The sequence below is a fragment of the Leucopleurus acutus genome (genome assembly GCF_964270905.1).
Source record: "Leucopleurus acutus genome assembly, chromosome: X".
In the NCBI taxonomy this organism is placed as follows: Eukaryota; Metazoa; Chordata; class Mammalia; order Artiodactyla; family Delphinidae; genus Leucopleurus; species Leucopleurus acutus.
The window spans coordinates 93,762,021-93,775,308 of NC_139148.1; the positions used below are offsets into that span (position 1 = coordinate 93,762,021).

At 40.9% G+C, this 13,288-nt stretch overlaps 1 protein-coding gene across 1 annotated transcript; it reads left to right on the forward strand.

Annotated features, from left to right (window-relative positions):
- Window positions 1-11,279: 11,279 nt before the first annotated feature.
- NCBP2L (nuclear cap binding protein subunit 2 like) lies at window positions 11,280-11,789 on the forward strand (the record flags this gene model as incomplete). The annotated part of the gene is given in 2 exon segments (XM_082864299.1): window positions 11,280-11,438; window positions 11,442-11,789. Coding segments are annotated over 2 exon segments (507 nt in total).
- Window positions 11,790-13,288: the final 1,499 nt, after the last annotated feature.

Here is a 13,288-nt window from a genome sequence, read left to right on the forward strand (position 1 = left end):
CTATGTTTTCCTCTAAGAGTTTTATAGTGTCCAGTCTTACATTTAGGTCTCTAATCCATTTTGAGTTTATTTTTGTGTATGGTGTTAGGGAGTGTTCTAATTTCATTCTTTTACGTGTAGCTGTCCAGTTTTCCCAGCACCACTTATTGAAGAGACTGTCTTTTCTCCATTGTATATCTTTGCCTCTTTGTCATAGATTAGTTGACCATAGGTGCGTGGGTTTATCTCTGGGCTTTCTATCTGGTTCCATTGTAGATCAGGGCTTCTTAACCTTTTTTGTGCCAAGGATCCCTTTGACAATATAATAAAGCCCATGGATGTCTTCTCAGAACAATGTTTTTAGATACACAGAACACAATACGTAGGATTACAAAGGAAGCAAATTATATTGAAATGTACTTATCAAAATACTAAAAATGGAGAACTGTCATATAGTTATGTAAGTGCTTGTTATTAATGTAAGTAGCAAGATATGGATGCAGCTCTGATAACCACGGTAACTTCAAAGTAATGATGAGTGTAACAATATTTAAAGACATCTGTAATAACAGTAATGTGACATAAAACTGTGATTTCTACTGATGACAAAGTCACAGGTACTGCTAATACTACTGCGATCTATTCTCTGCATTTATAATGGAAGGAAATCTAAATTTCAGCTAGAGGTTGGTGAAAATACAGATGTAATATTTTTCCCTTGAAGTTCATTTATCCCCTGATTTTTTAAGAGTTCCTGTTCTAGACCAAGCACCTTATAATATTAATAACAACAGCTAACATGAATGAGCCTTTACTATATGCAAGGCACGGTGCTAAGGGCTTTACAACCATTTTCCATTTATTCCTCCTAGTAAGCCTATGAGGTAGCCTTGTTTTACAGCTCTCCGAGAGATGGAATTAATTTTCCAAGGTTACACAGCTGGCAAGTGGAAGAGAATGACAGAGATTTATTTTCTCACAGTTCTGGAAACTAGAAGTCTGAAATCAAGGTGTTGGCAGGGTTGTTTTCTTCCGAGGCCTCTCTCTTTGCCTTGTAGATGGTTATCTTCTCCCCTGGTCTTCACGTGGTCATCCCTCTGTACATGTCTATATCCAAACATCCTCCTTTTATAAGGATACCAGTCATATTGAATTAAGGCTCACCATAATGACCTTGTTTTAACTTGATTACCTCTTTAAAGATCCCATCTCCAAATATAGTCACATTCTGAGGTATAGGGGGGATTAGGATTTCAACATATGGATTTTGAGGAGGAACATAATATCACCCACAACAGATCCCAATTATAAGGATTCAGATTCAGTAGGTCTGGGGTGTGGACCAGGGATCTATAATTTTAAAAGGTCCCCAGGTGATTCTTACAGATAGCCAGGGTTGGGTTCCCAGCCACAGATTTTTCTTAGCACAGTGCTTGGACATGGTAGATGCTCCATAAATATTTGTTGATTGACCAAGAGGTGATGCCTGAACTGATCCTTGAAGGATGAACTGGGAAGGCTGAGCCCATTTTCTAGTGCCGAGTTGAGATACTAGATATACAGTACTTAGTGCCTAGCACATAGTGAGAGCTCAATAAATGTTATATATTATTTTACCTGACCCTTTCAAACAAACTTGAAAGACAACCTGTGTTTGCACTGAGGCATAAATGAGATGATGCATGTAAAGTACTTAAGATAGTACCTGGTACATAATAAGTGCACAGGAAAAGGTGGCAGTGGATAGTGTTGGTGGTGGTGGTTTTATTATTTTTAGGTTTTACTGGACTGAGATGGAATCGTCTATCTCTGATCTTCTGTGTTATATGACTCTGCAGTTTGTCCTGTTACATTACTTCATATATAGTGTCTCCAAGCATGCTTATATTTGAGATTTCCCTTATAACAAGCACTGGCCCAGCCACCACTACTACCATCACCAGTCATGTGGTATGTTCATGTTGTAATCTCCAAAAGTGTATAGAAAATAGAGGAGCTGATGGTAGAAGAAATGGATCAGAACTCTGGTTGCCTTGGAAGATATTTTTGTGTAGTAAAGGGGTAGTCTCTGGTTTTCTGATCAGTACAGCCCCTGAAAACAGCTGGTAGAAGTGAATCAAAAGCTTTCCCCCTCTTTCTTGGGCACTTTCACTGTCTGGTAGAGTGTACGTAGGCCACAAGTATGGTCCTCAGTCCAACCCAGTCTCCCCACAAGAGCCAGCTCTTCCTTCCCCACTAGCAGCTGATGATCAGTTTTCCCCCAGTTTCCCTAGCTAGTGCAAAACTCTTAGTGTTCTCGCAGAGCTTCATGGATATCGTAATGGGCATTCGTAAATGGTGGGTATCAGACTTTGCTAGCTTGCTGCCCTATTAACCCAGAGTTCCCCTGGATATAATCAATTTTCTTGCTAAGGACTTCAGTGAGAAGGCACAAAAGTCCTTTGTTTTTTCCATGGTCCTTTGTTATTAGCTTTCCACCTCTCTCCATCCTGGGAATCCTGTTTTCACCAGTCATCTCATTTTACCCAAAACAGTAGTCTTCTCCCTCTTTGTAAGGAAAAACTGTGTTGTACTTTCCTGAAGCTTGGATCTCCTCTTGAAAGAAGAAGGTAAGGGCAGAAGGAAGCCAAGTAAACCTGGGGGGTGGTTGTCAGGGTGTGGGTTGAGAAGGATGGAGGTTGGGGATGCTGTTTTCTGTCTTCTTCTCTGAACTGAGAATCAAGGCAAATTATAGAGAGCAATGCGGGAGGAGGGTAACCATCTCGCAGAGATAACTTGTAAGACCTCTATATTGTTTGTAGATCCGAAGCTACTGATTAGGGGCCCCTGACCTAATATAGTAGAAAAATGGTTCGTGTTGTTCTTGCTGCTGTTTTTAATATCCTTCCTGAGGTGTATCTCCCTTCCTGTATTAGCTTTCTAAACCTTGATACTGTGCCCTCAGATTGATCTATTTACCCTACTTCCCGCTCCTTGGAACATTCTCATTTACCGTTCAGCCACCTCTAGAATTCTGGAGTCGGTTTATCTAGCCCTTTGTCACCATTCCATATGTTGACATACAGGCAGCCTCCAACATGTACATAGGCTGAGATCTCAAAGTTCACTCTGAAGTCAATCGTTTGGAAGGTGACGTGCGTTTTTCCACAGGAGAAAAAAATTGTTAATAAATGGTAGTTACATTTCCAGGCCAGCCCACAAAAGATATTTTTTAGCCTTAATGTACTAGAACAGTGGGCCATTTGCGATGAAAAAGTAGAAAATCTTAGTAATTCAGCAAAAACAAGAAGATAGTCCAAGGGAGTAAGAAATGCTTTAGCCTGACTCTGCTGGCTGGCGCTGGAATCAAGGAGGTTGAGTTGGATGAGGAAAATGGGGCTTTCATGGAGGCTCTCAAGGGGACTTTGGAAGGCTACACTAATTCTTTGTTATTTCTAACTTCACTTTGAAATGGATCGCTTTCAATAATAATGAGTACTATATACTGAGCACCTACTCTGTGTCAGGCCCTATGCTAGACAGTTTACATACTTTCTCTTCATTTCAACCTCACAAAAGCACTATGAGGCAAATACTATAACGACCTTTATTTTACAGATGAGGGAACTGAAGCTCAGAAAGGTTTATAAGCTTGATGAAGGTTATTCACACAGTACAATGGGAAACCAAGTCTGTGGTTTCCCACTCCCCAAACTCATGCTTTAGGGCATGTTACCTGGCTACTCTTTTCTTTTCCTTATCTGGGCATGTCATGAGCACTACTTTTAGGGCTCTCAGCCATAATTAGAGTTGTTTGTTAGCTTACAATGTAAACAAGAATCAGAGAAATCAAGAGAGGTGGAGGGAGGGAGAAAAGGAAGGAAGAAGGGAGAGAGAGTTTTGCTAGGCGAAAGTTCAGCTAAGAAACCAGGTATAGCAGTGCTTCTCAACCTGTACTGTGCGTTCAAATCACCCGATGCTGCTTCTGTTGCTCCACGGGCAACACTTTGAATTGCAAGGCCGTACAGTGCAAATGATAAACGAACAAACAAAACCCATTAAGCATCATTAATTTCTTGTTACTAATTTAATCGAGGTCAGCTTCTATACTGAACAGTCGCTTATTACACTCTTTTCTCCTGTGGGCTGTCCTAGGCCATTGTCTCTGCTTTGGGTCTGCCTGTCTGTTTCAGCTTATGCTCAACTGTTTTTTAAAATACAAGTGTTAAAGACATATGAGCATCTTCTACCACTCTGAGGCCTAAGCAGCCTCAATCAAGCATTACTTTCTCTTGGCACAAGCCAGATCTCTGGCCATGAGGTCCAGGCTTCAACAGCTGCTCTCAGCTTTCTCTGTCTTCCTAGGAACAGTCTTATAAAGGTGAGGCATGTAACACTGCTGTCCCAGCTCTTTCTAATTTCCTTTCTCAGAGCTACTGCCTTCATCTGGAGCAGGAAACAGCCTGGCTTTTTAAAGAGTCCAAATCTTTATTTCTTCCGCATAGTTGAAATAATACCAAGCATTAATTTAAGGCAGCCATTGAAAAGGTTCTTCGCAGAGTTCTCCTGCTAATTCCAGAAAGCCAGTAAAATTTGTTTCCTGGAAGGTTATTTGCTTTATCTTGCCACCTTCTCTCCTCCCTCCCCTTAGGATTTTGATTGTGATCATTTTGAGCCATTCTTCAAGTTTTTCTTCTATTTTTAGATGCTCTGACTCATTCTTCCCCACTAGCGAGAGTCAGGGAGAGCCTTCTATTCTAGCCAAGCTCTACTTTATGAAGTAGGAAATAGTCTCTCACAGTGTCTACAAATCAACTTGATGATCTGCGGCCTGCAACGACTCCATTGCTTTTCCATCTTCTTTAACAGTAGCCTTTCTAACTCCCTTTTCAGGTATGTATTCATCCAGCCTCCACTTTAATATACTAGGCAAGTTCACATTTCATCATTGGACACATGAAAAACTGTGCAGAAAAAGATTTGCAATCCTCTCCTTGTAACTTCTATCCATTAATATTACTTTTACCATATGGAGCAGAAATAACCCTTCAAATGTATCATGAGGCCAGTCATATCCTCCTTTAAAGGTTAACTATCTCTTTGCTAGACTAAACATGCCCAATTCCTAATCAATCCACTCTAGTTTGTAAGTGTTCACTTTAAAATAAGGTGCCCAGGAATGGATGTACTGCTCCATGTTTGGTTTGACCAGAGCTGAGTACATTAGGACTGTTCCGTCTTGCGATCTTCTAATGCGATTTTACTACTGTGTGGGCTTAAAAGAAGTCACTTCTTCACATTTATTGAGCACCTCCTTTGGGTCGGATACTTCACATCTACTAAGCAACCTCTCCAAAGGTTCAGTGGCAGAAGTTCTCTGTTCTCTCTTACCCCGTGGAGCCAGGAAATGATACAGTTACCCTCTTCCAATCCTTCTTACTGTTATCTACAGCCCTCCAGGTCTCTCACTTACTGAGCACCTTGGTACCTCACTTATAGTCTCCCCAACTCTGGCCCTTAGATATGCTCAGTTTTCTCCTATTCAAAAAAGAAACGAACACGGACCTAGAGATTATCATACTCAGTGAAGTGAGTGAGACAGAGAAAGACAAATATCATATGATATCACTTATATGTGGAATCTAAAAAAATGATACAAATGAACTCAGTTACAAAGCAGAAATAGACTCACAGACGTAGAAAACAAACTTATGGTTACCAAAGGGGAAAGGGAGGGGGGAGGGATACACTAAGAGTTTGGGATTAACAGGTACAAGCTACTATATATAAAATAGATACACAGCAAGGTCCTACTGTATAGCACAGTATCACAGAATCACTTTGCTGTATACCAGACGGTAACACAACATTGTGAATCAACTATACTTCAATTTTAAACAAAGAGAAACAAACAAGCAGAACTCTCCTTCGACACTATCCCTAACTGGTGCTCACCCTATTTCTTTCCTCCCACTATCATAGAAGCTTTTCAAAAGAGCAGTCTACACTTATTGTCTCCTTTTCCTCACCTCCCATTCAAAAGCCAGCCCCGCCTCCCTCCACCCCCCAGTCTGGCTTTTCTGACCCCAGAACACCACTGTTAACTGCTCTTGTTAAGGAAACCAATGACATCCTGATTGCCAAATCCAACGAACAATTTTAAGTCTTTGTTTTACTGGACCTTTGTTTTACTGGACGTCTTTCTGCTGCATTTAACATCTCATTGTTGCTCCACGTCTGTCCTCCTGCCTCTCTCTTTTTTTTTTTTAACATCTTTATTGGGGTATAATTGCTTTACAATGGTGTGTTAGTTTCTGCTTTATAACAAAGTGAATCAGTTATACATATACATATGTTCCCATATCTCTTCCCTCTTGCATCTCCCTCCCTCCCACCCTCCCTATCCCACCTCTCCAGGCGGTCACAAAGCACCAAGCCGATCTCCCTGTGCCATGCGGCTGCTTCCCACTAGCTATCTACCTTACTACGTTTGTTAGTGTGTATATGCCCATGACTCTCTCTCGCCCTGTCACAGCTCACCCTTCCCCCTCCCCATACCTCAAGTCCGTTCTCTAGTAGGTCTGTATCTTTATTCCTGTCTTACCCCTAGGTTCTTCATGACATTTTTTTTCTTAAATTCCATATATATGTGTTAGCATACGGTATTTGTCTCTCTCTTTCTGACTTACTTCACTCTGTATGACAGACTCTAGGTCTATCCACCTCACTACAAATAGCTCAATTTCGTTTCTTTTTATGGCTGGGTAATATTCCATTGTATATATGTGCCACATCTTCTTTATCCATTCATCCGATGACGGGCACTTAGGTTGTTTCCATCTCTGGCTATTGTACATAGAGCTGCAATGACTCTCTTGAAAGTGCCTACTCCTTGGCTTTGGTGATGCTGCTCCTCTCCTGATTCTCCTCATTCCTCTCTAGTTGCTCCTTTATATGCTTCTTTGTGGACTCTTCTTCTGCCACCTGTTAAGTGCTGGTGTTTCCCAGGATGTTTCTCATTCTACACCTTTCCCTTAGATCATCTCATCCATCCCCGTGGTTTTATCGACTGTGCTGTTGACTCCCTAATCTATATCTATGGCCCCAGACCTCTCTTGTAAGCTTCAAGCCTGAATACTCAATTGCAACTAAACATGTGGGACATATGTGCCACAGGTACCTCAACACCAAACTGTGTGTCACAAATTCATCTTCCTTTTCAAATCTGTTCCTCCTGCTCTACCTACCCCATAACTACCATTTTGGTGACTCAGAACTTTATCCACAGTAGTCCAGGCCTGAATGTTGGGAGTCTTCCTAGACTCTTCATTCAACTAGTTACCAAGACCTGTTAAGTTTATCTTCTAAGTGTCTATCAGGTATGTCTTTTCTTTATATTACTACATTGTATTAGTCCAGAGTCCCCATCATCTCTTTTTTTTAAACTACTAAAATAGCTTCCCAAATGGTCTCCCTGACTCTGGGCCCACTCCCCTTTAATCTTTTCTCCATATTGGTACTAGAATGAGTTTTCTGTAACGCATATCAGATCACATCACTCCTCTGCTTCAAGCCCTAACATGGCTCTCCACTGCTTACTGGTAGAGTCCAAACTGTTCCACATGCCTTACAAGGTCTTTCACAACCTGGCCCTGGCTACCCTTCTAGTCTTATCTTCTAGAATCCTTTCCTTATCTTCTTGCCCAAATGGTATCAAACTGAACACCCCACCATGCCTCCATGCCTTTGTACACACTGTTCTTTCTGCTTAGAATGACCCCTTGTTTTCCAGCCAAACCCTTATTCACCTTTCAGAATTGGACTTGGTGTGTGTCTGGATAGACACACAAGAAACCAGTGACAGTGATTTGCCTCTGCAGAGAACGGGGTGGCTGGGGCACAGTGTCAGAAGGCAGACTTGCTTTGCCCATCTTTTTGTATATCTTGTACCACAAATCTGAATCGGTTATTCAAAAATAAATACAATGTGATCATTTTTTAACAGACTCAGGGATCATGTCCCCCTAGAAAGTTGTCCCCCCCTCATATTCCTCCTCTGTAGTTTTCTGTCCCTTCTCTGTGCTACCTCTGGGCCTAGTATGTGCTCCTATAAGTAGAATAATCACATTGTGTTGGAATTTATCTTGTAAGTTGCCTGTCTCCCCAGGTTGTGAGCTCCTTCAGGGTAGGGGATGCGTCTCATTTCTTATTTCCCTAGAATCTAGCACAGTGCTCCAAGAATGTTTATTGAATAAATGAAGAAATGAGTGAATAAATGAATGAACTATGGGATTATAAAATTATAAAACAGGACTCTTAAGCCTGTGCTCTTTCCAGATCTCCCTCACTCTGTCCTTTTGCCCTGTGTTGAATCTAAAAAGTATTACTTCACATTTATCCCTAAGTACTAGCCATCACCTTGTCAGTTTGGGTTCAATCATCCAAGACTGCCCAGATCTGTTCAAAGTCCCTCCTAACTCTGTGTCATCAGCAGATTTGATATGTACTTATTCTGGGTCACTAAATCACAGAATTGGAATAATTTGTCTAGTACCTGCTGTTTATTGAACACCTACAGTGTGTTAAGCACTGTGCAAGGTGTTTTCCCCTATGACATTGTCACAGCATTTGCTTCAAGGTACGTGTTTTTATCTCCGGTTTACAGATGAGGAGATTGAAATCAGTGTGGTTAAGTACTTTGCCTAGGGTCACGTTGCTAATAAGTGGTAAAGCTGAGATTTGAACTGAGGTCTTTTTTTTTTTCTTGCTGTGCGTGGGCCTCTCACTGTTGTGGCCTCTCCCGTTGCGGAGCACAGGCTCTGGACGCGCAGGCTCAGCGGCCATGGCTCACGGGCCCAGCCGCTCCGCGGCACGTGGGATCCTCCCGGACCGGGGCACGAACCCGCGTCCCTCGCATCGGCAGGCGGACTCTCAACCACTGGGCCACCAGGGAAGCCCTGAACTGAGGTCTATTTGACTTCAAAATTTATACTTGCTTCATAACACGACACTGGTTAAAAGGGGTGTCTACATTGCTCGACTACCGGGCAAGGGGTTCTCCAAGGTTAGCTTGAACTCCTCGGTGCCTAGTGTTCATTGCTCCCCAAGGCAGCCCATTCCAACTTTGACTGCTCTGACCATTTCAAAAGCTCTTATTTGTAGGAAGCCAAAATTATAAATGAGCTGAACAAGACACAGGCAAGAATAGAGCTTTTTGGCTCACTCCTAGAACTTCCCTTCTAGTCTGACACCAAATCATTCGTTTGTTCAATCAGTTACAGACTCATTTCAACAAATAGCTGGAGCACCCAGCCTATAGTCTGCCATCTCGTCTGCAATGAAATTATGGGAAACTTTGTCTAATGCCTGGATGAAATGAAATCCACTATAGCTATCACATTCTCTGATCTGCCAATCTAGTAACCAGGTCACAAAAGGAAAGAAAAAAGGAAATGAAGTCTGGGAGGGATATTTGTTTTTTAACGGGGCAATTTGTCAATGACTCAAAGTAATGAGTTTCTAGCAGCAGACTTTCAGACACCATTGACAGGCTGTCAGGAAGATGATTTTGGGGCAGTGGTCTTCCTACTAAGTAGGAAGGGCCCCCCATTTTCATTGCTTTGAATTGTACAGCACCTGGTTTTATTTAGGCTCCCATTTCCGGCTTCTATGCTTTTATTTTTCTTTGTGTTCTACCCTTGCACATGTTTTCTCTATCTGGCTCTTTCCCTAAATCTCTACACCCTCCCCCCAAACACACACACACACACACACACACCTTCCTTGTCATTTGAGAATCAGTGCACGTAGCCCTTCCTCTGGACACCTTCTCTGGTGCCTCCGAACTGGGTAACTGTTTCTCCTCCTGTGTGATGTAATGGAAAGTGCACGAAATATCCATCGCAAAGTAGATGCCCAATAAATGTTAGTTTCCTTCTCCCTTTCCCCGGGTATTTTGCTAAAATAGTATTGATCACACCATATCATGTTTTCTTGTTTACTTGTCTGGCTTCATCAGTCAATTCTGAATTCATGTGTTCTATCATTCAACACATATTTATTGCATGTCTACTGTATGTGCAAGTCATTGTTCATGCTAGGTGCTGTGGATACAATAATTTCTGAAAATCATACTTTCACTGTATCTTTTTCATTTTTGCATTTATAGCACTTAGCATAGTGCCTGGCAAATAAAGATTGCTCATTATAGGTTTGTTAAGAGAATGCATTTCCTCAGAAGAGTTTCTCAGAAGTGTTGTCCTTGGACTACTTGCATCTGGATCACCGAAGGGTGCAGGTGAAATGTTAAATGTCAGTTCCCAGATCTTGCTCTAGATCTGCTGAGTCAGATTCTCTTAAGGGTGGGCTTCAAGAAGCTGCATTTCAGTCTAGCTCTGCAGGTATTTCTTTCACACTAAAATTTGGGAACCATTGCAAAATAGGAGTCGGGGAGGGGGGAGAACTAATGCATATTTTTTAAAAGTGTAGCTAAAACCAGTTGAATCATTTTTAATGCCTCCGACTACAGTAGGAAAATTTAGTAAAGGGGGAAAAGGGCATTCATTAAAATTATCTGGGAAGGTTTTTTAAGTAGACTTGGAATATTCAAATAATTAAATAAAAGTCTAAGATGATGAGTGGAATTATTGCTAGTAAAATCTAATCTTAATTTAGGTCAGATTTATGATGCCAGAGAGTTCTTATTTTTATAGAGCTTCTTGTGTACTTTATAGTACATAGGGATTCTGCCTAACCTAACAACACAATATATTGATTTCCATATTATAGACTTGAATCACAAATTTATTATTTTAAATCATAAAAGAGTATGCCACAACTGTATTTGTGCTTTGACCCTGATTATGTATGTGTTTTATCTGATGCCTAGTCCTTGATCAGGATGATACTAGTGCTCATTCTCTCTGAAAATTTGATCCATTTTACTGTTTTATGCCGTATTTTCCGAGAGCGTACTGTTATTAAATGTGTTCTTTGGTAATAGATGAGGTATGTAAGATCTGAGTCAACCAAAGGTAGCGTAACTTCCCTTTCAGGAAGACTTGCAAAATTGGATTTTATGACCATGTTCCTGGGGCTTTTGGAACTTTCTATTTTTGGTTTGCCTTGATGTGATCCTCATGGTCAAGAGCTGAGATGTCTATGCATCTGGGCACAAACCTCTTAAATATACACAGGTTTGTATTTCAGTTTCCCTCCTTGTAACTTTACTTTTGTTAAATTCAATTCAGGGTTTCTTTGGTGGTGATACTGCTGCTAAGCTGGATCGGGAACTGCTGCCCTCACAGCACCCACCGGGCACTATGTCCAAGGACCTGAGAATTCTGTACAGCGACTCCTCCCTGGAGCTGAGCGAGTACCAGGGCCAGCTGTTTAGTAGCAACGACAATGAGCGTGAAAAATTACTGATGGAAAGCTCCACACTGTATGTGGGGAATCTTTCCTTTCATACAACCGAAGAGTAAATATTTGAGCTCTTTAGTAGATGTGGTGATGTCAAGAATGTTTTTATGGGCCTGGATAAAATAAAGAAAATGGCACATGGTTTCTGTTTTGTAGAACACCATAACAGAGCTGATGCCAAAAATGCCATGCGATTCCTAAATGCGACCCACCTAGATGACCATATTGTCCACATAGCTTGGGATCTAGGCTTTAGAGAGGGCAGACAATATGGCCATGGCCAATCTGGGAGCCAGGTAAAAGATGAATTTTGTGAAGAGGAGGCTTTGGAAAACAGCCTCAGGTCCGTGGTAGGAGAGGAATCCACTAGAGAAAAACCTGCAACTGTAGCCCCTCAAAAAATATATTAAAGAAAAATACCAGGCCAGCAAATAGCCCATTTCATAAAAAATCTAAATTACTTTATTTGCTGGGCAGAAACCCTTTTGCTGTATCTTTCTCTCTGAAATGTTATTAAATGGTGCGAACAAAAATAGTCTCTTGTTCTTGTCTTAATTTTGAAGCTGGTTGTCAGATTACCAGTTTGATCATCAGATGGTCAAAAGTGAAGTGTTCTTCAGGAATAAATTAGGTATGTTAGATATGAGTCATGAAAAGCACAACTTCCCTTTCAGGAAGCGTCAGTTGGATTTTATGACCACGTTCCCAGGGCCTGAAATGATCATTGTTTTAGACTTTGCATAAAATAAAGTCAAATAATTGGAAAACTTTAAAAAATTATTAAAAGAATACAAGCACATTATTTTAAAATATTAAAAAATCCAGAAGAGTCTATAATGAAAGCAAAAATCCTCCTGCCCCACCTCTTCCTACCCCAGGCCTATTCCCTGGGTAATAACTTTCAATTATTTTAGCAGGTTGTTTTGGTTTCTTTCCTGGTAGTTTCCTCCATATTTCTAAATAACATGACTGCTTATACTGTTTATTTTAATTTTAAATGTCATCTACTGACTCCCTGCTTTCATACATGAGAATTTAGCTCACTTACACCCCCACTGGCACTTCTCTTCTCTCAATCCTCTCAATATAGTTTACAACACTTTACTTACATTTTCTATTGTTACATCACATAGGTTAGGTTATGTTGCAGTAACAAACAACCCCAAAAGCCTTAGTGGCTTAAAATCACTAAAGTCTGCTCCTCACACTACATTTCCATTGCTGATTGCCATGATCATGTTCCTTCTGGGGCCCAGAAGTCTTATCTACTATCAGTAGTGTGAATCAGTTATGGTAATTCCCTCTTTCTTGCTGGTGATTGGTTTAGGAATCCAGGCTTAAGCCAATCAGAGGTTTACAATCCCGTGAGATTAGTTATTAATAAGGTCATAGGTGGACAATGACCAGTGGGGTCCCCAGTAAGACAGAAATGAAAGATTTTTAATTTACGTTTGAAGGAGCGGTTGTCTCTCTCCTTCCCACTGGATGTGAATAAATATGTGTAAAATGATTGCTACAAGCAGCCTTCTTACAACCACAAGAGAAAAAATCCCTAGGATGAATTGGACTCTTTAGAAGGTGGGAAGAAGGACCGAAGAAACTGTGTCCTTCACAAAATTATCCAGCTGCCGAATCAACTAACCTTGTAGCACACACTACATCTGGATGTCCTATTATGTGAGAAAATACATTATTTTATCCTGTAAACCAGCTTGTTTACATGCATCTGAAAGTACTCTGATACCAAATACTTTTTCTTAATTTCATTCTTGTACAAAGAATTTAAATTGCACTCTCATGACCCCAAACTTACCTCTCCAGGGTTCATCACCTTTCATCTGGAAAGTTAGATAAAATCACCTTCTTACTCCTGACTCCTTCACCCTGTGACCTGAGGTTAACCTCTCCA